The sequence below is a fragment of the Dipteris shenzhenensis genome, chromosome 17 (genome assembly GCF_047967505.1).
Source record: "Dipteris shenzhenensis isolate YYH24624 ecotype China chromosome 17, Dip_SZ_1.0, whole genome shotgun sequence".
Classification (NCBI taxonomy): Eukaryota; Viridiplantae; Streptophyta; class Polypodiopsida; order Gleicheniales; family Dipteridaceae; genus Dipteris; species Dipteris shenzhenensis.
The window spans coordinates 29,325,268-29,349,095 of NC_141612.1; the positions used below are offsets into that span (position 1 = coordinate 29,325,268).

Sequence of the window (23,828 nt, forward strand, 5' to 3'; positions counted from 1 at the left end):
AACGGAGGTCGTGGATGAATGAAGGTTTTCAACCTGAGGGAAGGTGTGGCAAGTAGGTCTCTGGTGTTTCGGCAGTAGGTAACATGTTCTGCTTTCGACCTTCATCTTTGAGAAGCATGCTTGGACTATTGGGCACTCCCCTCTAAGTTGAGCGTCATCCACTGTAGTTGGTGCCCACGTCTAACTTCAACGTTAATAGCCCATCCTTTGAAGGCCAGCTTTGATTTCAATGGCACATGAGCTCGGTTTCCACCCCATCTTATAGACAGCTTGGGGCAACAAGTCCCATGTTAGCTCATGCTGATGATAGGAGCTACATTGTCCCCCGGGCAGTTTGAGGAAATACCTTCCCCACCTTGAACACTCATAAAAATATCTTCCAGTAGGAGCTCAAATACACTCAGGTCGCAGATCCCACGGCGCTCCTTATCAATTGGCTGCTGCCGCTCGCGATCTTCAACCAGATTGTAGCATCGTTCAAGTCATCCCCAACTAATAGTTAGCAACGTTCTAGTCATTTATGGGTTCTCAGCCCTCTCCGTGGTCCTAAACTGATGTATATATTCACATGGTCTACACTTATTACTTTCCAGCATCTGACCTCTCATCACGTGTTGTCGGAGTTCGTGGATTTTCATCCCTCACTAGGGAGTGCAAGAGTGTTATAGGTCTGGCTCATCCAACCTTCGGTATATACAACTCCGGGTTGAGTGTCATCCGATCTCCTTTCAGAGACCGCACCTGACACGCCTTTAAGGCCATACGGCCGTCGCTTTTCTAGGTAGTCATGTTTATCACTGCCCCAGGTGAGTGGATTGTCAATCTAGTTTGAACGACTAGATAGGGGTTGAATGCGTGGCATCATCACAAGACACGGATGACTGTTGGCAAGAAGGTTTTCTTAAAGGGCGGCCTGCCCCATTGTAAGGGTTACCGGTTATCAGAGTATTCTGTATTTGAATCTGATTATCTTTGCAGCTCAGTAGCTCCTGGGCGTTTAGTAAACTCCGTAGTGGAAGGAGCTTGGCATCTTTTTAAGTATATGATTGGCATTTCCATTTTGTCTTCTGTTATTTTCTTCTTTTCTGTTCAGTCTCGTTTGTCCATTCCATGTTTTGACATCGTCTTTCTGTTGTACTCAGCCTGATTTGCGTGCGTCTGTATTAGTACAACAAACCCTCCATACATTCTATAGTTAGTGCAGGCTACCTCCCACTAACACATCTCACTTTCTCTATTTCTTAAGGTCCCCCTTGTCAATTCATGTCTTGACATCCAAATGAATTCATTCAGATAGGACAACAATGACGACATATTCTTCTCCTCAGTTCCTTCCACACCCTTGAGCGCTGCCCATCCAAGGAATTCCATGTTCTCCATTTCTCAAGATCCCCCTTGTCAGTTCACGTCCTAGCCATCCACATGAATCTGTTTGGATAGGACAACACTAACCCCACGTCCTTCCCCTCCAGGTCAGCTTGTTGTTCAAGCACTCTTCCAGAACAATGCTAGACAGAAGTTCCCTCATAGGTGATGTTGCCTTTTGGGGCATCGCTCACTTTTTGGAAACTCCTTTTGTCTTAGCATCGTTTCCCTTATCATCATCCCTTTCCTGCCTAGACCTCTCTTGGGCCTGGCCCTAGAAACCCATTTTATTTGCAGTTAAGAAAACTAGATTATGAATCCTAATTATACATGAAGATATGCATTTGCAAAAATGTCACTTTCAAAGAAGGATTTGGGAATGCTATAATCGACACTGATTGCTTGAATGTGGTCCAGAGATAACACCTAGCTAGACATGCACAAGGGTCAACGTTTTGTAAATCAATTCACATGTTCGTCACAGAGACAGTATGCCTTGATCTCTATCATTTATTCAATTTTCAATCCCAAACAATTCAGATTCCAACTTTACTGAGTCAAGCTACTCTACATGAGTAGTCCTACTTTCTGAATATTATGTATGACAAACATTTAATAAGCTAGCTGCATAAGATATGTGAGAAAAAAAAGAGCACTGAGTCTAGGGAAGCCTCCGGGAAGCCTCCAGGCTAATGATAGCTCCATTAGAATGTCATTAGTCCATAGCTGACCATTGAGATGTAACACATTACTTACTGCACTCTTACCATCTAAGCACTGCTTTGATTGAAATCTCTGTTATTCAAGTAGTTCCAGTAATTACAAGTTTATACTAATCATACCTTATTTTTTTGACAAAAAAACCTCTCACGTTGTCAATAGAGATACATTTGATGTTTAGGTTCTGACCAGTAACTTCATTGTTTCAGGAAGAGTAAGATTTACATGCAGATAATTACCGTCAAGAAAACTATCTGAAGCATGGAAATGCTACCATCATTACTGCCAATTGCCATATAATCTTGCTTTGGACGGGATCGTACAGTCCAAACCCAGTCTGTTGTCTCGCAAAGAGTCGTGAGTTTCACACCTTCCTTAGTATACAGCAATACCTGCGTGCAACACATATAGCATTTAAGTAAAACCATTAGCCATTCTTTGTAAATACTATCAAGGTAGGCATGGCCTAGAGCCAACCTTTTATGCCCCTAATAAAATCCAAAGAACTGTAGGAAAGTTTACAGATTACTAATGCTATAAAACAAAGAACATAAACCCACAAATTCCCTTCAGTCACACAGCATTCTATATGTCCAGATCTGCTGACTGCCAGCGGTACTTGCTGATTGCATCCATTAGGTTTCTGGGAGAACATTAGGTCTACAGTGCACAGGCAACTTGCAAGCCTGAGCCAGAAGAGCCAATCCCTCCCCCCTGGAGAAAAGAACAATCAATACAGTGGCATCAAAAGAGAAAACAGGAGAAGAGTTGGCAGAGAAGGAAGCTTGGAGGAGATTAAGAGCTACAAGTAGGTACATTAGGTCTACAGTGCACAGGAAACTTGCAAACCTGAGACAGTAGAGCCAATCCCCCCCCCCCAAAGAGAAAAGAACACCGAGCCAATCCAATGGCATGGAAAAGGAAAACAGGAGGAGAGTTGGCAGAGAAAGAAAGCTTTGAGCAGAAATAAGAGCTACGACTAGAGTCAAGGGATAGCAGGTGCCAAGGCTGCAACTGCTGAGCGCTTGGAGGCCTAAGGCTGGATGAAGCATGAGGGCCAAGGGGCTGCCTTTTCTCCCCCTAAGAAGATTTGGTGGGACTCTGGACTCCTTTTGTGTTGTCCTTTCGGACAGAAATATATTTTGTTGTTTCTATATCTCTTGAGGAGCATTGTCTATTTACTGGCATACACATATGTATGGTTGAGTACACAAAGTAAAGAGGTTTTGGATTCCGTAGTTAAACACTTCTGTGTGAATTCCTGGGCTATTTATCAGTCTTTCGGTGCAGGTACCCTCTGTTTGGTCATTTCTAACATGGTATCAGAGCCTTGATCGGAACTTCATGAGAAGTGGAGCCTAAAGGCAAGGGCCTTTGTCATGTGCATGCTAGGGACATGCAGGCAGATGCTGGGCTAGAGTGCTATAAGTACCAATTGGTTTTAGCTTTGAAGGGGCAAGTAGGCCAAGGAACCTAAAGGTGCATATTGACATGCCACCTTCCCCAAGCTGCAGGAGTCGAATTAATTTGATGCCAAGAGGTTATTGTGGAAACTGATAATCTGGTCCAGCCAACTAGGCTGAAGGGAAACCCCAAGGTGCCAGGGAATCAGGTACATCTGTAACCCACCCATTACTGTCAAGCACAGGAGAGGCTCTATTTTAAAGGCATAACTGTTTACGCTCACATTTGGGAAGTATTCAAGGATATGTATATGCAAGTCTTCGTTATGAGCATGCCTACATGGTTGACTAAGGGACGAGAGACACAATTCGAGCACTAGACCAGAGGAGGGAGCAGTTCCAATTGCCTACGAAAACTCACCATGCCCGTAGATGAAATGAGCATCAGTTTGAGTGTGGCATGCATGCTTGAATTCAGAAGTCAAGCGATACACCTCTAAAAAAAGTGTCATCTGCTCTAGATTAATTGTTGAACCCTCCAAAAAGAGAGGCAAGTACCTACTGTTATCTGAAAATTTATTTTGTTGCTGTTACAAGTGCTTAGCAGGTTCTAGTGATATTGTATAGAAGGTTGTGTTGAGTTCTATTGTAAATCCACCTCCGCTATAGAATCCAGAGGGAGGTGGGGTGTCAAAAGAACTTTGAGATGATGGGGTTTGTTTCAAAGTCAATCGGGTCACCAAAACCCAAGATATACAATCAAATAAGTTAGTGTAGGATCGCGTACCTATGGGGAGGGGGGATTAGAGTGGGTTGATTAGGAGTGTGAGACTTGGTGTAAATAGGGACTTGGGAAATGTCTGGAGAGTTGGAGTGGATGACTTTCCATACATGTAATCTTGTACGTACAGGTGGTGTGGTGTGTGTACAGTGAAAGGGTTGAAATGAAGATCTGATGTTTTGTGCTGGATATGGCTCTCTCTCTCCCTCCTTCACTCTTGTTTGTATCCCGAGCACAAAGTATGCATGGCACATGAATAGAGGAATGAGCCTGGGCAAAAGGGGAAGGAGGTAGCTAGCAGCGAGAGAGTGGAGAGTGGTTAAATCTAATTGTGTTTAAATCTGCTATTTAGAAGAGAATCACATATTATGATGCAAGCTTTCTACATCCTCTGATAACTTACTTGGGAAGTAGTAGCATGGCGGCCTCAACCATTAAGTATGAAGGGTAGAGTCTTTAAGCTGAGAAAGGATCAAGTGCCTCAGACTCCATTCTTTTAGTTGATTGCGAACCTTAGACACAGTCTAGATATAAGAAACTTATTCACTTAGCATATATAAAAGGACTTTTGCCTGCAAGTGTTGAGTGTCCACATCATTGACACTTTCATAATTGTTTGAGAGACCTCTGCACTCTTTACATGGAAATTGGGGACTATTGCCAAATTGACTTTAGAGCAGCCCAAGATAAATGTAACACATTTCTCCGTTAGTAAAGGCATGACTTGGCTTCAATCCACACTTGCAAAGGCCTCAACTTCTCCGTTAATAAAGGCATGACCTGGCTTCAATCCCCAATTGCAAATGTCACAGCCGAGCTTGTGATCTCTCCTTTTTTTGAACCTCCCTTCCATAGGTAGCTTTCACCATCATGGTCAAAATTTGTGAAACCACCAAGAATCTAGAGGAATTTTGAGTCAAGGACATCATATGGGACATCCTTGGGTGTGTAGATGAGGCTTGATGCCATCAGATGAACACAACATCGTCATCCTCAACGGTGCCTTTCCACTCCCCATCCTTGCCGAGATAGCTCCTGCTAATTCCAGTTTTCACAACTTCATTTGTTTATGGCAAATTCTTGCTTTTTCAAAAAAGTGTACTCTCTACCAGATTTCAAAATTTGAAAAAAACACTCAATGCTAAAAAGTTTTTCTAACTGTTTGTCACTGCCATGAGCTTAGCAATTATGTTTCCTTCGTTCTCCTATGTTTTTAACTTGTTATAACACCTAGAACACTCAAAAAATCCAAGAAATGAGTCCATTGGCTTCCTACAAACCACCTCTCATCCCCAAAAATGGTGCCAAAAATGTTAAGGGGAAAACAACTAAAAACAATGAGGAATTCATTCCAAGAAAAAAGGTTGCACAAAAATCCCTAGGAACCTTGATGAGGTCACTTCAAGGGACCCACATTAAACCATGTCGCATGATAAAGGTATGGACTCATTCTTGTTATGTAGGCAACCTAAAACATGAAATCAGGCAATGACTAGAAGAAACAAGATTTAGACAAAGTACAGAGACAGAATAAATAAATGCTGTTAGGAATTATTGGGCTGATTATTTTTTTGCAATGGTTTCAACATTTCATGAAGATTATTCCTAGTAAGTCACTTTACCTGTTTATTCGACCCTCCAATGCACAAAAAACTTCCATCATGATAAGCAATTGAGCAAGGGTCGTAACCCAAATACTTATCATTACCAACCTGCAAATCAGGAACAAACATTTTGCATTGCAAGTTCAGCTTTGTTTACCAATTGTTTGGGCGGCCTAGCACCTATTTGTTGAAAGTATTTATGTGCAAATAAGAAGTTTTAGGAAAAGATATACTTAAAGTATAAAGGTATATGATATGCAGTAGTATGAATCTAGAGCTCATACAAGTTAGAATATCTATTTATTAATTCTACATACAAACAAAGTAAAAGTCTACTTAGCACCAGGTTTGTAGCTCATTCTGAACTCTAGTACCACAATATTGAGGGTGCCACTTAGTCTAAGATGATTCAACAATCACTATAAAAAGCAAGTTTTGCGAACCTGCTTGCCTGATAGATTGTAAAAAGAGATGGTTCCATCCCAACAACCAACAGCTAATGTGTCAGATGTCTTATTTTGTGTCAAATTCCACTGCAATGTCCAAACTGGGGCCGTTCGCTCAATCCTCATCTATTCCAATCTCACCAATGAAAAAGACATGAAAACAAGTAATCTGTGAATTTCATTGTGAAAGTAAAAACAATATTTTTAATGCCATTTAGGAGAGCATCATACATAGACTTAATGGGAAGACTGAAACTGCTATATGCTTTATCTATTGATCCAATATTGTACGCTTACATCCCAAAGAAACACCACAATCAAAACCCTTTGGTATTGTTAAAGATAATTGTTAAGTTAACACATCAGACTATGACCTTAAAAAGTATGCAGGTGCATGTATTAAGAAGCACGGATGCAAGGCACCTCCTTATCCTCAACAATTTCAGTCTTCAACCAATATTCAAAAGCGTAAAGATAACTACTATTGAAGACAATTTTCATATGGAGAAAGAAAGAAAGTAAGTTTATTAAAGCCCTTGGAAGACCGAAGGGTCTATGTGACTGAAGAAACCAGATATAATGAGCTGAATGGGTGGAGCCACTAAGTGGACATTTGCACCCAAGACAAATACAAATACGAATGCTAAATATCTGAACCTATTGCAAGAAAGATAGATTTGCAATGTTTGTATCTAGGATCAATGTTGCAGAGTAATGAAACCTGTGATAGAGCACTGACATCGACCAACTTGCATGGTCCATTGTGTCTCCTTCCAATAGCTCTTCATCAAACAAGCGCCATTGTCACCCCCGGAAACTGTAACCTTAGTCCAGCAAACATGGAGGGAAGACCCCCAAGCCTCATCTGTGCGTCAACACGCTGGCAGGTCTGTAGTGTCTCTCGTGTCGGTTGCACCGTCTCCCCAAGATTGCTGGTCTGTGCTACCTAACTCAAAAAAATCAGTGTTCACTCTCTCAATGGAGTATGGCTCAGCCTCCCAATTGCGTCTCTATGTCCTAAGCAATTGGTCTCAGCCTCATGAATAAAGATCGCTAAATTTCTCTGATCTAAATGAACCAAGAGGTTGGAGAGGGATCCGAATCCATCTTTGAAAAGAAAGTGGGGTCCGAAGTGCTTCTCTCACTCAACTTGTTGTAGATTGCATAGAGTGCAGATGCGGCTCTCTCTATGTATGCCCTCAGCTCGTCCACTCTCAATACCTCCATGGGAAGAAAAACAGAACTGCCCAATCGAAATCCTAATGGAGTGGGGGAGGGGGATCCATGCTTAGCCTGGCGGGTCGATGAAACTCTCCTTTGATATCTATAGACAACTTAGTTAGCATCATGATAATTGACCAAATAAAGGGGGCCTCAAGGCTATACAAAAAGGAGACGATCCGTCCATGTGGAGTCCAAGGCTCGCAAACCATTTGCACCTCTAATCTCCCTCAGCTGCTAATGTCATGGATGCCAAAAGTAACCTGTGTCGGCTTGAGGTCAAAATCCTTGACTCCATGGATGTATGTGATCACCTGGAATGCTACATCAAGCTGGATTGGGGGGACCCAAAACTTCGCCAAGATGATCTAATGTGGGACCGATGGCTTCGTACGGATCATCCATGCCAGTAAAAGAGCCTAGAGCCTCTTGACTCGAGGCCAATCCACCTTTGATAGATTAGGGCCCTAGCATGAGATTTCATAGACACCAGCTAGAGAAAGCCAAAAAATCAAAGAGAAGAGACTTGGTCTGAGGATCTTGAGAATGAGATGCTGCTGCGTAGTGTCTATACAAGGGAGGACCAGTCGGTCTTCGATAGCTCTCTCCCCTAGAAGGGATTGCCGTACAGCCTTGCTATGCGGACAAGTGACCAAAGAGAAGAGACTGGATTTGGGATCCTGAAAATGTGAGTGGAAGCATTGATGCTCGAGTGTAGCTAGTGCAGCATATCCTTTGCTCAAACGAGCCTGCATGGCTGGTCATGTCGTGAAGATTGGGCCTAACAAGAGGACCCCCATGTATGTATAGGATGCAGTAATCTCCATTGGAGCCCCGTCAAAGGTAAGCTGCTCTCGATGCGCTGCCGCTCAAGATGCGTTGAAGATCATGACCTTGGTGGTTTTTCCCAAGTTGACCTTCAAAACATGTGTCTCACAGAAAGACTGGAGTCCATCCAAATGCCGCTGGAGACGCCAAGAAGGAGAGTAAGACCACGTCATCAGTTTATGGTAGAATCAGGATCAAGAAGCCAGCTAAGGGGATCCTGCACCTTCCAAAGTCATGATGAAGGACTCAAGCTCATCAATGTTTAGGCCAAACGAGGTAGGTGATAACAGACAACCTTGTTTGACCCCAATCGCGTTGTCCACCCAATCAAAGAAGGGTGAAGGAGAAAGAGATTGACCCAAACCAGCATGCTAATCTTTATTCCATCAGACTCTGTTTTTTTAACAGCACCCCTGGCACCCCCAACAGAGAGTCTTCACATCAGACCCTCCTCCAAGTATTTTCTTTCTCCCTCCTTCCTCCTCTATCCTCACATCCACACCTCCGGGATCTCATCACGCTTCCCCCTCTCTCTAGAATTCTTCATCGATCCCTCATCCAATAGACATTTCTTTTCCTTACTTACACCACACCTTACCCCTTCATCAATCTAACCACTCTATGGAAACACCTGCTTGCATAAACAAGATTAATTGCAGATCTCGGGCTCTGGTGACCCCTTTGATGTGAAAAGAGTCTCATCCAGAAGCCCCTGCAACTCCGTACCTCCTCTGGAACCCCATAGTGGAGGTTGGTTTACAAAAACCAGTGGGACGTTCGGGGAAGAATTGGACCATCAACCCAGCAACAGTCATTTTGGTTCAAGACGGGTCACGGCAATGCTTTTTGGTTATGAGAAGGCAGGCCCCTTCGTGAGGATCTGAACAGTCTAGATGCACAGAGGCCTTACATTGGACCTAGATATATATGCCACTCAGTCACTCTGAGTGACCTAGCAAAATATTATACACACCCTCATGGTCACTTGGAGTACAGTTCAGGGCTCATGACACGCAGCTGTGAACAAGAGAGCAGCTTTCATGAGAAAGTGAGACCATGGCTTATTCTTCACAAACACTATAGGGCCTTCACGGCACTTCACTCTCTAGATTTGTTATGACAGCCTCACCTTTGTTTATTTGATTTATTAAAGGTTTTTCACAGCATTTTATCTTATTTCCATATACTTTGGTCATACTTAATAGAAGTACCTTTTTTTGCAAAACAAAAACATCTAACACACGACTTGCACAGGATCTTAAAGAACAGACTCAAAAATGCTGTAAAAACAATGAATACTCACTTGCTCAGCACCACTTTTATCACATATCGAAACGTGCCCATGGAACATGCCCAAAGCCAAATACCGCCCATCAACACTCCATGCCACTGACAAAACCTGCAATGCCAAATTATGGAATGCAGTCTTACTGAAAAAGTAGCGTTTTCAAGATCTCTTGGGACAAGTTCACATATCCAAACACTGTACAATTAGCAGCTAACCTTTGAAGAAGCTTTTTGCTTTGAAACAGACTTTTGCTCTGGAGACCAAATTCCAAAATCGCTGGATGTTCCACTGGCCAACTATGTAAGAATGACAATACCACTATTATAATTCTGTATTAACTGCAAACGCTCATGCAAGTTCATAACACGGATGTTGGGACAAGCTCACAAAAGGCATCTTTACAAAGTGACAGCCACAAATGCCTAAAACCACTCTACCTGTTGAGTGACAGGGTTGTATGCAAGGCATTGCACAGAATCATTGTGACTGAATTTGAGGATCCCTTCAGCCTGTAGTCAGAGATGAAGAAAGTTTGTAGTTTGTACAGATTTCACGACCAGCTATAGAGCTTTGTATATCTAGATTTTGTTTTACAATTAATGAAGTAATTCCAGCAAGATTTGGCCTCAACAATTGACCTCCTCCACAAAAGTACTGAATGGCTACTTAGTAGATGTAAACATAAGACATAGCCATTCTGAACTTGTAAAAGCAAGTACTTTTCCTAATAATTTGTTTGCCAAGCTAAGGAATGCATATTGTATTTAATTCTACTGTTACTACAGATAGATATGTATGTTGTATTTATGTACTGTTCCTACAATATAACCCTGAACTGTTAATTATCTAACCAAATCTATGAAACATGAACATCAGGCAGTATAAATATCAGCAAAACTGTACAACTTCTATTTTTCCCACCGAGCTGCGTATCACACCCTTCCACATCTTCTGTCTCTCCATACATAGAAATTTGTCAACCTCCAACTCTCTGGAACCCTCTCCGGCGGTCCAGCCCCATCAGTAGCCAATGACACTTACCTCCTTGGGATGAAGCATTGAGAGTCAAATCCCCCACCTCATGGATCCCCTAGCCTCTTTACCCCTCAGCCCCATGCCCTGATTTGTTGCGGTGAACCCCACACCACACCCATGGTCACTCCTCCCCTGCAACAAACCTTCATGGGAGGGATTAGACTGAGTGGAGTGTTCTATGAAAATTGAGAGGAAGGCAAGAGAAGTAGGGAGAGTTCTAGAGAGGACTAGTGCTGGTGGTGAGAGATCTCCTTTTCTGCTCACACCTCCACAAAGGAGGATTTGGGATTTAAACAGGTTATGGATTAGGCATTAGGCTTCCACCAGAATTTTGGTGGTTGGGGCCGTGACTACATGAAGATCCCATAGAACTATCCACACGTACTCCAAGTTATAGTGATTTTCTTGCAACTCCCAAAAAACGGGTCAGATTAGGGCTGCAAGTGCTTCATGTTTGTGGCTACAAGAAAGAGCATTGGATGCCAACTCTTTTTTGATCTTCAAATGAAGAATCAGACCATGCATATATTGATCCACTAGCTTGGGCCTACAAGTTGAACCTTATGAATCCTACATGGGAATAGAGCCAAACACTAGCTTTGCTTCACCCTGAACATGGCTTGGCTCGGGGGGACTCTGGATTTCTGTCCATTTGAATGTAGACTCAAAAGCCAAAGGGCCGTACATTTTGGGCCATTGTATCAAATAGCAAAGAAATTTGCAATTGCCAGCTTGACCCTAATGAATTGGACCTACAAGGTTGGTCTAGAGTGGGTGATGCCTTTTCCATGGCAATGCACGGACATGGATTACTCTCCCTCTAAACCCTACTCAAAGGCTACTACATTGGAAGGCTCTAAACAGTCCTCAATCTCTAGGACAGCCTTGCTCAAACACCCCACCACTCCTCCCCATGAGCTTGATAATAGTTCGTTGGAATGTGCACATGCTACATGTTAGCACCCACAAAGATTGATATTTAGACAAGGCTCTAGTAGACTAGTGGATGTTCTCATGATCCAAGAGCATATTCTTAGCAAGACCAAGTCTCAAGATGTAGTCTCCATTAGTGAATCACAGTGGAATTTGTGCATCTTGATAGGCCAAGCCTTGGAGAGCTCATTCAGACTAAAAGATCGTCCATGACATGGCCATGTTTCTAGTGGGCTCAGCTACTTGCCTAAAGAAGGTATGCCGCTTATTGGAGAAGTATTGTGTGGCCTCGAGACCAAGATCAACTGGCAATAAGTCGGTGGATTTTGCAATGCAACAAAGGGGGCTCCCTCACTTGAAGGAGACTCTAGGCTTCACATGAATCCCCATCGCCAACTAGCATGCTACTAGGTGCTAGGTGGGGTTGAGATATCAACCAAGTAGCAAATAGTGCCACGCCTTGAGAGCGTCTCTTGGAAGTTATTGTTATGGAGCTCCACCAAACTCTCACTAGCAGGTCGAGCATTGGTGGTCAACCAGTTCCTGTTGACCACGGCTTGGTGTATTGTCTCTTGCCGGTGTTTCCACCAAGGATGTATGGTCTAGCTTATCCGTCTTGAATTTTTATGGGTAGGATCAAATGGTACATGCAACACCTGGCTAGAGTGGCTTGGCAGATAGTTAACTTGTCACACTCTGAGGTGGGATTAATAACTTTCATCAATCGAGAGATGTAGAGTCATGCCTTGCTGAGCAAGCTTATTGTGTGTGCCTTTATTGTGAGATCGAAGCCTCGAAGCTCCCTACTGCAGCATGGCTCCCCCAAAACATCGCAAGGCCAAGGGGGTGCCACAGCCCTCCTACAGGAGAATTTTCTCAAAAGCCTCTTACTAGAAAGGGCTCCCCGACCAAACGTGAGGTGCTGCTCCTCCCTGCTCCCTTGCTGCCACCCCTCCATCAGCCCCCTCCCTCGCCCTCAGCCCCTCCCCCTCTCCCTCCCCCTCCCCCTCCCCCTCCCTCAGCCTCTCCTTTCCTCCCCTTCCTCTCCCTCTCAGCCCGCTACCCCTTCCCCTCCTCTCCCTCTCAGCCCGCCCCCTCCCCTCTTAGCCCGCTACCCCTCCCCTACTCCCCCGCTCCCTCTACCCCGCTCCCTACCCCCACTCCCTGCCTCAGCCCTCCCTCTACCCCACTCCCTACCCCCCGCCTCTACTCCCCTCTCCTCTACCCGCTCCCTACCCCCCGCCTCTACCCCCCCACCTCTACCTCCCTCTCCTCTACCCTCCTCTCTCCTCTCCCGCTCATCCCGCCCCCTCCCCTCTCAGCCCGCTCCCCCTTCCTTGCTCCCTCGCTCCCTCTACCCCGCTCCCTACCCCCACTCCCTGCCTCAGCCCTCCCTCTACCCCGCTCCCTACCCACCACCTCTACCCCTCTCCCCTCTACCTACTCCCTACCCCCCACCTCTACCTCTCTCCCCTCTACCCCCTTCTCCTCTACCCTGCTCCCTCCCCCTTGCTTCAGCCCTCTCCTCTACCCCCCTCTCCTCTCCCCCGCTCCCTATCCCCCCACCCCAGCCCTCTCCTCTACCCCCCTCCTCTTCTTCCTGTCTCCCCCCTCTTCCTTCTCCTACAGCACTTTTTGGAGCGGACGGAGCCTCAAAAGTGTTCGAAGCGGCCTTCTCCCCTCGATTGGCAATGGATATTCCGTCAGCCAATCCTACTCCACCTCCACCGGCTGCGAAAACTATTACTTTTTCTAAAGACGAGTTGCAGCAGCTCAAGAAGGACGTAGAGATTGAATGCTCTACCATGTTGCTCGCACGCATCTTCGGGTCTCACCCTTCTAGATCCCAAGCCAGAGACTGGATGCTTGCGGCTCTCCCCCCAAACCTCACTCCACGATTGTTAGATGTTCGTCTTCTGGGACAAGGTTTTTTCCAGGTTGTTTTTGACACTCCAAAGGCTGCAAGCACCATGCTCAAAGCTGAGTTTTTACACCTGGGACATAGGAAGATCTTCTTTGACGCCTTCGATATTGGTTTCGACCCAGTGGAGGTAGATAAGGAAACCTTTTCGCTCTTCATCAGATTTCCCGGGCTTCCCCAGGTTTACCATCGACTTCTTTATGTTATTGGGGAGCATTTCCGCGCAGTTGCTGAGATCCCACCCCTCCCTGGGTTGCCGTTGACTGCAGCAGAGGCAACCAAGGCTGATGGGGTACCTAGAGTTAGGGTCCTCCGTAAGGATCCCAACCTCGCGATGGACCATGTTACGATCTAGTGCCTGGATGGTTCCTTTTTTTGCCAGAGAGTAGAGATTGCAGGCAGGCAGGACCAGTGCAGGATATGCAAGACCATTGGACACTTTGCCAAGGATTCCCCCAGGAAGAAGAAAAGGCCCAAGAAGCCCTCTGGTACAGCTACCGTCCCACGGCCTCGACAAGGGGGTGGTATAGGTCCAGCACCTGCTCCTCGGCCTCGACAGGGGGGTGTTACAGGTCCATCACCTACTCCTCGACCTCCACATGGCGGTCCTCCTTAGGGTGGTGGTACAGCTCCTACTCGCCAGAATGCTTCTCGACTGAGCGCTCCTTTGGTACCGCCACCTTCTACCTTAGGTGCCTCATGACCAACAGGGGCACTCGCCGCATACCTGTGGGTTCCAGTTTGTGTACAGATTCCTCCTTCACTTCATGAGGATACACTAGTGGACTCTGCTTCACCTCGGGTTTTCCATCCAGTCTCACCTCACACAATCCGAGATGCTTCAGCTTCGACCTCCTCCCCGGTTGCAGCTTCTCCACTAGAACCAGTGGTGTCAGACACTCTGCTCGAGGCAGTAGAGGTCTCTGCGGCCGTGCAGACACAGGATCGAGAGCAGTCCTCACTTCCTCCCTTGGATAGGGGGAAAGGGATGGTTTACACTATTGATTCTCTTCCCTCAAAAGGGATCCTTCGCACCCCAGTGTCTGGCCTGATTCACAGAAACTCATTTTCAGCTCTGGCAGATGCTTCAAATTTCCCAGAGGAGGAGTTTGTGCCCTCTACTTTTGGTGAGCCAGTGATTGGGTTTCCTGTTGACAAGGCGTTAGGTGGCAGGGTTATTTCCCCTTTGATTTTCCGCCACTTGGTTCCATTCCTCGCTCCTTAAGCAGGAGGTCTTCCCCTGTTGAGGGGTTTGTTTCCGCCACTAGGTCGGGTAAGGTGTTCCACTCTACATCCTCTCGTCGATAAGGATTGTTAGCTGGAACATACAGAGCCTAGGTGGCGTCCCACATCGCCGCCGCAGACAGTTGATCCGGGATCAGCTACATCCAGGTGTTACTGGGGGTTCCATTGATATCTTATTTATTCAGGAGCACAAACTCGATTTTAGAGATTGTGCCAAGTCAGGCAAGTTGCTTTCTGGCCATACATTTTGGTTGCCTGCCTTGGGCACTAGGGGGGGCACTTCTTGATTGGAGGGCGTAAGGTTGGTTTCCTTAACCTATATGCCTCCAACAGTAGAGGGGAACGTTTCATTATGTGGAAGGATTTGCTCTCCTGGGCCCCCATTGCGGATTCATGGGTGGTTGGAGGTGACTTTAACATGGTTGAGTTACCGTCAGACAAAAAAGGGGGTAGAGAAGGAGGACTTCACTCTTTGGAGAGGGCAGCTTGGGATGCCTTCCTTTTTCACTACTGTGGCAGAGATACTTGGTTGGACGATGCCTTTCTTATTCAGCCACAGTCCCTCCTGTTCTCTTGGTCGAACAGGAGGCAACAGATGCCTATTCATGCACGCATTGACGGATTCAATGTAGATGATTGGGCACTAGACAGAGGTGGATCGGTATACATTGTTGCTTGGGTTTCCACTTCAGACCACTTTCCTGTTGTACTGGCTATCTCAGAGCCTCACATGAGAGGCCAGTCTGCCAGCATCAGGATTCTAGATGCCTTTTACATAGAGGAGGACCTTACAGAGATAGCCCGACAGATATGGGTTTCTCATGTCCAGGGTGGGCAGCCATCTCCATCACATGTAGCTGCTGCCCTTTCTGGTATTAGCGACTTCTACTACTGAGTTGCTAGTACCAGAAGATGAGATATTCTCAGATCTGAGATTGGTGTTCGCCAGCAGTTGGCAGCTTTGCAGAGGGAAGAGCAAAAACGGCCTTCACATGCTTGGATTCAGGAGCGCCTTGTTGCAGCAAGGACTCTCATCAGCAGATATTGCTTGATCAGAGAGAAGAGTATGCCTTTCATGCACGAGAGTCCTTCTGAATTCAGATGGGTGGCACAGTCAATAAACACTTTTTCTCTACTCTTGGACCTAGACATAGTAGAGAGAGTGTATCCTAGCTTATTGACTCACATGGGGTTTTACAGACAAATCCAAATGACGTCATGCGCATAGCTTCAGATTTTTATGCCGCCCTTCTTACTACAGATCTTGACACACAGGATAGAGAGGATGCTAGACAGATTATTTGGCAGAGCATCCCTTTGTTGGTGAAACCAGATATGCATGTTTTGCTTGATGCACCTTTCACCAACACAGAGTTAAGGACTGCACTTTTAGCCCTTCATAAGGGCAAGTGTCCTGGTTTGGATGGCCTCACCCCTTCTTTCTTCATTGCATTTTGGGATATGATTGGAGACTACATTACATCGGCCCTGTAGGGCATTTGTGACTCGGGCGAGATGCCCGGGTCGCTTACAGAGGGTCTCATACACCTTATCCCAAAAGGAGGTTGCAGAAATTTAGTGTCGTAGTAGAGGCCTATCACACTTTTGGGGGCTTGTTACAAGATTCTGGCCAAAGCAATCAGCCTCTGATTGCAGCCCTTCTCCCAGATCTTATTCATGAAACTCAGACGGGATTTGTGCATGGCAGAAGCATTTTTAATAACATTTTCTTCTTTTGGGAAGCTTCAAAGTGGGCCATGCAGAGTGGCAAGAATCTAACCATTCTACTCTTGGATTTTGAGAAAGCTTATGACAAAGTAGATTGGGGTTTCTTGGAGGGCACCCTTCTACGTTTTGGCTTAACAGATGCTTGGATCAGAGGTGTTTCCTCTTTGTACAGATCAGCCCACAGCCAAGTACTTATTGGTGGGGTAAGGGGTGAGAGATTTCAGATTTCTAGATCAGTCCATCAGGAATGCCCCCTCGCTCCTTTTCTTTTTTTGTTCGTGGCTGAAGCTATGAGTATCTATATTAGATCTCAAGCTGACATCTTTGGGCTGAGACTTCCCATCAGAAAGGAAGAGGAGCTACTTGACAGTGAGTTGGCAGACGATACAGCAGTTTACTTGGACGCCACACCTCAGACGCTCACTTCTTTCAGGACAGCATTGGATTTATTTCGCTTGGCAGCGGGGGTGCAAATAAATTGGCATAAATCCAATGGCTTTTGGATCAGTGATGAGGACACTCCAACTTGGGGGCTTGACATAGGATTCACTTGGGTTCAGAGGGGTGTGCAAATCAGATATTTGGGCTGCCACGTCGGCTTGGATATTTCTTCCACGCAGCAGTTTGCTCCCGTGTTGGAGAGCATCAGGAGGAAGCTCCTTTTTTGGAGCTCAGCCAAGCTGGATCTTGCCTCTAGAGTTGTGGTGGTCAACCAGGTCCTCTTGGCCACGGCTTGGTTTGTTTGTTCATGCTGGTGCCGTTCTAGGGATTGCATCATTCAGCTCAGGAGACCGATCAGAAATTTTCTTTGGAATGGGCTTGATGGTACAGCAGATGCATTAGCCAGGGTGGCTTGGGAGACCCTCATCCTTCCTACACAGGAAGGGGGTCTCGATATTATTGATCCCGATTTACAGTGCAGAGCTTTACTCTTCAAGATGGTGGTGCGGGGACTTATGTCAGGGAAGGAGCCGTGGAAGGCATTTTTTATTAGCAGCATATAGACGTGCACACCTTCTTCAAGTGAGACTGGATGGGCAGTGTTAGGTGGATTTTCACTGCAACACACCTCAGGTCTCCTTCATCCCCTCTCATGGTTGCCATTCTCTCACCTTCTTACTCTGGCCGTCTGTACAGGGCACCGAGAGAAGAGCATCCCCTTCTTTCGTTACATGGTCAGAAATGCCAGGAGATTCCAACTCAGTTGTAGGGGCTGGAGGCCCTCTAGAGCTCCTCATTGGGATACTTTCCAGATTTCTGCAGAGATGCAGAAAAATTTTTGGAGGAGACTTTGGAAATCCCTCAGGAATAGGTTATTCATCTGGCTTACTATTCATGGAGGGATTGCAGTGAACCTGTGGAGATCCAGGTTCGAGGCTGACCCTACATGTCCTCGATGCCACTGAACAGTTGAGTCAGTGCAGCACTGCCTTTGGGAGTGCACTCAGGCGAGGACGGTTTGGAAGGGTGTTGCTAGGATACTTTGCACTTTTCATAGAGCACCCTTCTTCATGACCTAGGGATCAGTTGCTTGGTTGTCACTCACTAGTCCATAGGCTTTCTTTGAGGGACATGACACGGACACAGCTTTCTTTGTTTGATGACATCTTGTGGAGTCATGCTCCCTTCGGGATGTTCCGTTTATTCCATTCAGAGCTCCCCATGCTTCTGAAGACACATCTTGGGAGATTCTGGCTAGTATCACAGCATGGCATATTTGGAGAGCCAGATGTACAGAGGCTTTAAAGGACTCCCTTCTCACACTATGGCTAGTATCTGGGCAGATACTATACACACTTTGATGGCCATTTGGGCGAACATACAGCCATTTGGGCGAACATACAGGGAACCTCCAGGACTGCTACTGCTAGGAGGGTTTCTTTTCTCAGAGTCTGGAAGGATTGTCCTTTCTTCTGTGACTCTCCTTCAAGGATGAAGTGGCATTTTCAGCCGCCACCCGGGATTTTTGTTTGCTCATTCTGAGCTGTTTTTTCTCATGCTTAGTTTTCTTAGTCTCAGGACTAGCCTCAATCTTATTGACCATAACCTGCACTTGAGCTTGCTCTGTGGTTTTTATTCATACTTACTGAAGTACTTTTCTTGAAAAAAAAGAAAGAAAGGGCTCCCCAGTGATACAGAGTTTGATGGGGGTGTGAAACATCTCCATGCTGACCTCATACAGACTGGCTGCAGTTGTAGAGGAATCCAAGTGGTAGCCTCTAGCACCCAGATGTTCATGCTGTATGGGGGAACATCCTAGGTTTTAGGGAACACATTGGTTGGGCAGAGTGCAGCAATGGCCCTGCCCACTCTTGAAGCCAACTACCTCAGCCAGAAGAGTGCATGAGTGCCTTAATGCATATGAGAGGAGCACAGAGCAGATTGTGGACATTGAGGCAGCCATCCCAAAGGCCTAGATGAAGGGCCTGAGATAGTGGACAAGGACGACCTGAAGGAAGATGGACAAGACAGTTCTCCAAGACCAGAGTTTCCCTCCGAGTTCACTACATCAACTACCATTACAATTGGGTGAGAGGATGGGGCCCTGTGTTATGAGCATCCCCTGGTCTTCTTCAGTATAGGCTCTAGTGGGACCTTACGGCTAGAGCCCCCCCAACAGTCCCAGTAAAGGATAAGAGTAGTCAGAGGTGAGCATGCAATGTGGCAGGTTTGGTTGTGGGAAAGCTGCCCCCTCAAAGAGCTGCATTGGGACCCGGGGAGTGGTTTTGGCCCGCATAGATGGGATAGTCCATGATGAGGCTGCAGGTTCCCTTCTTCTCATACACCACCCATCGCATGCAGCTGCAGTTGGGACCACCCCCTTAACAACATCCCACAAGAGACACTAGCTTGAGCAGCATGTCCCACAAGAAGTTCTCACAGATTCTAATCATGCCATTGGAGACCTTAGACCTCAAAAGATTTTGCACTTCTTCTGGCTGGTGGCACACAGGATTGGCCTGTGGTTGGAACTGATTAGGAGAGATGGCACCTGGCACTGCTGCATGGCAGGCGATCTCTGATTGCTTATGGAGCTGCCCAACAGCACAGGGAATATGACCGTGCTCACTCAGGACTGCAGCATGGCTGAGGCACATTTGACGAGCATTTACTTGGGGAACAGTGGCCTGGCTTCCAGAGGGGAGGCATGCTTCTCATATACGAGATGGTTTCTCTAACTTATTTGGTGAGTGGAGTGACAATTGTATGCCACGAGATACACGATGCCCCCTCTCCCTCTAGACAGCGGCCACAGATGTGCCTCGGGGATACCAATGTTGCCAGCATATCACAGCCTAGAACATATGGGTAGTATGTGGCAGCCTTGGAATGGGAGGGCAGCAGATTCGACTTGATGTCATTTTCACCAACATTTGGCTAGCTGGACGTCCTACACACTTGCGGGCAATGTAAGGAGGGACCAAAAAGACTACTGAGCATTGTGAGCATTTCTAAAGGCCTGGCCTTTGGCACTTTTAATATTTTCATGAATTGGAATCGAATAGTTGTGGCACCTGCTCACCCTAGGGAGTGAACCGGATTCTGAAGGAAAAGGCTGCATTTTGCAGCCAGCCTTTCCCCTCATGGTAGCTGACATTGTATCGTTTTCCTTGCATTTAATATAGCCCTTTTCTTGGGGAAGGGGAGGACGCGAATTCTATACCCACTTTAGCAGTACGCTTTAGCATTATGGCAGATGCTTTTGATTAATAAACCTGAAGAAATTTATCAAAAGGATTCCCATAGCTCGTTAATCCTATGCCAACAGTTTGTTTCCCCAGCTTTCACAATACTATGGATTTTTTGTAAACTGGAGGTATAATCACCTATGCAGAGCTCTTGAACCATAATAGTTCTTGGCAATATGATTTAGCATAGCCAATTTAAATCTTCACCTCTTGAGATCAGTCATGACTGGCAGATCAGGTTACAATATCCAATTCAAGCAATTCATATTACCACCACATCTCAAGATTATTCATGACTGCCAGAACAGGTTATGATATCCTTAATCAGCTGACAGTGGAAAGCTATTTCAAAAATGTTCACAAACCTTGTAAGTCCAAATAATTACAGTCCTGTCTGCTCCTCCAGATGCAAATCTTTTTCCGTCTCTAGAATAGGCCACACAATATACAACATCCTTATGCCCTGTATTGATAACGAATGAGCACCAATCATGACAGTCACTATACCCAGGGTAATTTAAACAATCGATCGTAAAACTCCTATTATATTCAATATATCTTGACATTTGCAACCAAGACCTGAAGGTAATTTCTATACAGTTAAAAGGCAACAGCCATCCAGTAACCCACCCTTGAGAGAATGAAGCAGGTCACCTTCAGCTGCATCATACACAAGCACACGAGTGCCAACTGCAGCGACAAGCTGACTCCCATCTAATCAGTTCGACAAGAGTTAGACAAGTCAGCTGACTCCCATCTAATCAGTTAGACAAGTCAAACTCCTTGAGCTAATCTGGTTCACATGGTTTGCATGATTCTTTACAAGCATTCTCAATATCTAAGACACAAAATGATAGCTTTGCCTTTCAGTATGAGGGTATGTACGCAAATGCTTTGGAAGAGCTCAGGATTGTTTGGTTGAGATGTTTAGGTTGAATAAAATTAAAAAACTTTTGGATCGTATAATCTCTCTTGACAAACTAGACAAAGAGGATGAAAACGAACATGAGCAACAATGTCGCATTTTCTCAAGCGATTTTGATTTTTTACACAAGAAAACACATACAACGCAAATTGTTTGGTTTGATGACAGTGTTATTATCTTGCACCTGGTCGAAAGGCGATATCATAGCATGCGCTTCGAACACCATCATTATCGGCCTGCATTAAATCAGGCTTCAAACTCATGACCTCCCTCGGTTAAGAGGTCAGAATCAACAATAATAGCCACTCACATTAACACTATAAATAGAGTATGTTCAATTAATATATGAACTCTAAAGACAACAAGTCAGGGATTTTGGGCTCAATCAAAGTACAAACTTCAAAGATCCACTCGTTCAGACGTGTGTCCAGGATTAGTTCCAATTTAGGCTTTACTCTTAATGACTCAGGTGATGGAGCACGGGATTAAGTTCAGTCCTCTAATGTTGAAAAGATGAGATTTAGGATCAACGATCTTAGCATTTTTGAGAATTTCTTCCCTAAAAACTGCTCAAAACTGCTCAGTTACAGCTAATGAAGCGAACAATTACTTGCAAGCAATAACTTTGTTGCAATAATATTGGATATGACTAAGGCTTTACACACAGTTTCGATTGGAGAAGCTTGGAGAAAGACGTATGTTTCTTGACACGGGGCTTCTTGTTCTGTCAAAGCAGCTCATTTGCCATTTAGGTGCGATTTAAGCATGTTCCATATCGTTTGAGTTAAAGTTTGGTTGTACAAAACCGTTTAGAAACGTATGCTGTGTGCTTAATCTGTGCTGAGATAATACCACATGATCAGACCATGCTAATACCGCCCTCATTCCAACTCCACGACTCTGTATGTTGCAAGTTTAGGAAAGGTCACTGCATTATTAATCGCTTTTAACGCGCCACTGCTATTCATTGCGCATTTAAGCTTAACTCGAGGTTGCGCACTTGTCGGACTAGTCCCACCTTTCCTTAGGAAATAGACGCCTGCACAAGAACGACAGTCGCTTCAGCATGTAAGAAACTAGCTAACCTGGAAAGGGCCATGGCAAGAAACCAACAAGGATGTTACCAAAAAAGGAACCGTCTTCTTGAAGGCGTGATTGGAAACATAAGAATTCTGCACTGAAAAGCCGTAAAAACGTCTTCCAGCAGGGGACCTTTAAGAATGACTATTGGTAGCAAAGCAGCGATGCAAAGGAATGAAGCTACAACGCAAAATCAAAAGCGTTTTTTGAGAAAATGGTTGAGGAATTGAGGCAAAGAAGAGTCGGACAACGAGATTTTGAAGGATTAGCACAAGATTAGCAAGAGTTGGACAACAAGATTTTGAAGGATTAGCACAGGATTAATCAGGAATTGCAATGGTTTGAGAATGCCCAGGATCAAACGCAGAAAGATGGCCAACGACAACTTAACGACTGTCAGCAGAAAGCCCCATTTAACCATAGTTAGCTCTCCTCACTCCATTCGTTCTAACCTTAGTTCGGACCCATTGCCCAAGAACGTACTTTAACATGCACGGCCTTATCGTCTTTTTCTTTTTGGCCCTCCAAACGGTCCCATGGAAAGATGGGATTATATTTTGGCTTATCTATAGAGATGTTCGAAACGTCTTTCAATTGGTCAAGCAAACTTTCTAAATCATTCCTTAATGTTAAGTCAGAGTCAATTTGTCAACAAGTAGGCTTTGTGGGGCAATGGCCACTCTAACCTAACCGGGTTGATGAACATCGCCTAAGCCAATGACCTTCCCTAGCTGCTCAGAGACACTCCTATGTAGCCACCATGTGCTTTTGGATGAACTAGTGTCCCATCTACTCTCATGGAGTTTGCTTCTTTTTGCTTGAAGTTTCTCCGTATTGGGATTGATTAGGTAAAGAACTTCTCACTACTGCAAGTGGTGCAACTGTATTTGAGCACTTGGTTTTACAATGTTTTCTTGGTGACGTCGACTGTTAGCGTCCATCCTATTAGGATCGCTGAAGGTAAGAAGGTCTAGCTCTTCTGAAACTAGGTAGACGAGTTCAGCAAATCGACTGGCAATGTGAGGTCATACTAGAATGCTCATTCCCTCAAGGCTCACGACTTCTTTTGTAGGGGTACATTTGCTTTGGTCTTCTATTTCCCCTTGATCTTTGTTGCTCATAGTTCTCATCTATATTTCCCACCATGTGCATACCCCCTCATGGCTCTTACCCATTTCTTCCATTAGTTTCTCATTTGTACTTTCCATCTACCTCTCCTAAGGCCCTTATACACCAGTTGGTTCATCTTTACGTTGTTTCATGCATGTATCTGTAGTTTAGGTTTCATATTCACTTTTTCACGTATTCCAAGCATCAATTGATGCATTGTTAGGGTAAAAAATGATTATGGGTAGTTGGCCTAGCCCTTCATAACATGTCATTGGACGCCTTACGTTATGCTATGGGATGGTGGTCCTTTCTCCTATAGGGAGCTATAATAGGAGCATATTCTTCATCAAGTTGAACATGAACATCGGCCTTTTGCTTTCGAGATCCATTGGTAATGTCTTCTAAAGGCGCCATAAAATGAGACAAACCTAGAAGAACTGCAAGAAGTACTTCAGTGGAACAAAATGAGAAACTAACCAGAAATACAAGAAGTGAAACAAAATGTG

At 45.2% G+C, this 23,828-nt stretch overlaps 1 protein-coding gene across 1 annotated transcript in view; it reads right to left on the reverse strand.

The window, feature by feature from the left end:
- LOC147891951 (uncharacterized) overlaps positions 1-22,548 on the reverse strand; it is a 205,406-nt gene extending 182,858 nt beyond the window's left edge. The window contains exons 1-11 of the mRNA XM_087388380.1: positions 22,257-22,548; positions 21,985-22,171; positions 21,317-21,368; positions 20,838-20,921; positions 20,573-20,670; positions 10,094-10,165; positions 9,872-9,952; positions 9,672-9,767; positions 6,317-6,445; positions 5,892-5,981; positions 2,325-2,477 (exon numbers count right to left, since the gene is read on the reverse strand). Coding sequence (XP_087244506.1) covers positions 2,325-2,477; positions 5,892-5,981; positions 6,317-6,445; positions 9,672-9,767; positions 9,872-9,952; positions 10,094-10,165; positions 20,573-20,670; positions 20,838-20,921; positions 21,317-21,368; positions 21,985-22,017 — 888 coding nt within the window. The 5' untranslated portion in view covers positions 22,018-22,171; positions 22,257-22,548. The remainder of the gene's footprint in view (positions 1-2,324; positions 2,478-5,891; positions 5,982-6,316; positions 6,446-9,671; positions 9,768-9,871; positions 9,953-10,093; positions 10,166-20,572; positions 20,671-20,837; positions 20,922-21,316; positions 21,369-21,984; positions 22,172-22,256) is intronic.
- Positions 22,549-23,828: the final 1,280 nt, after the last annotated feature.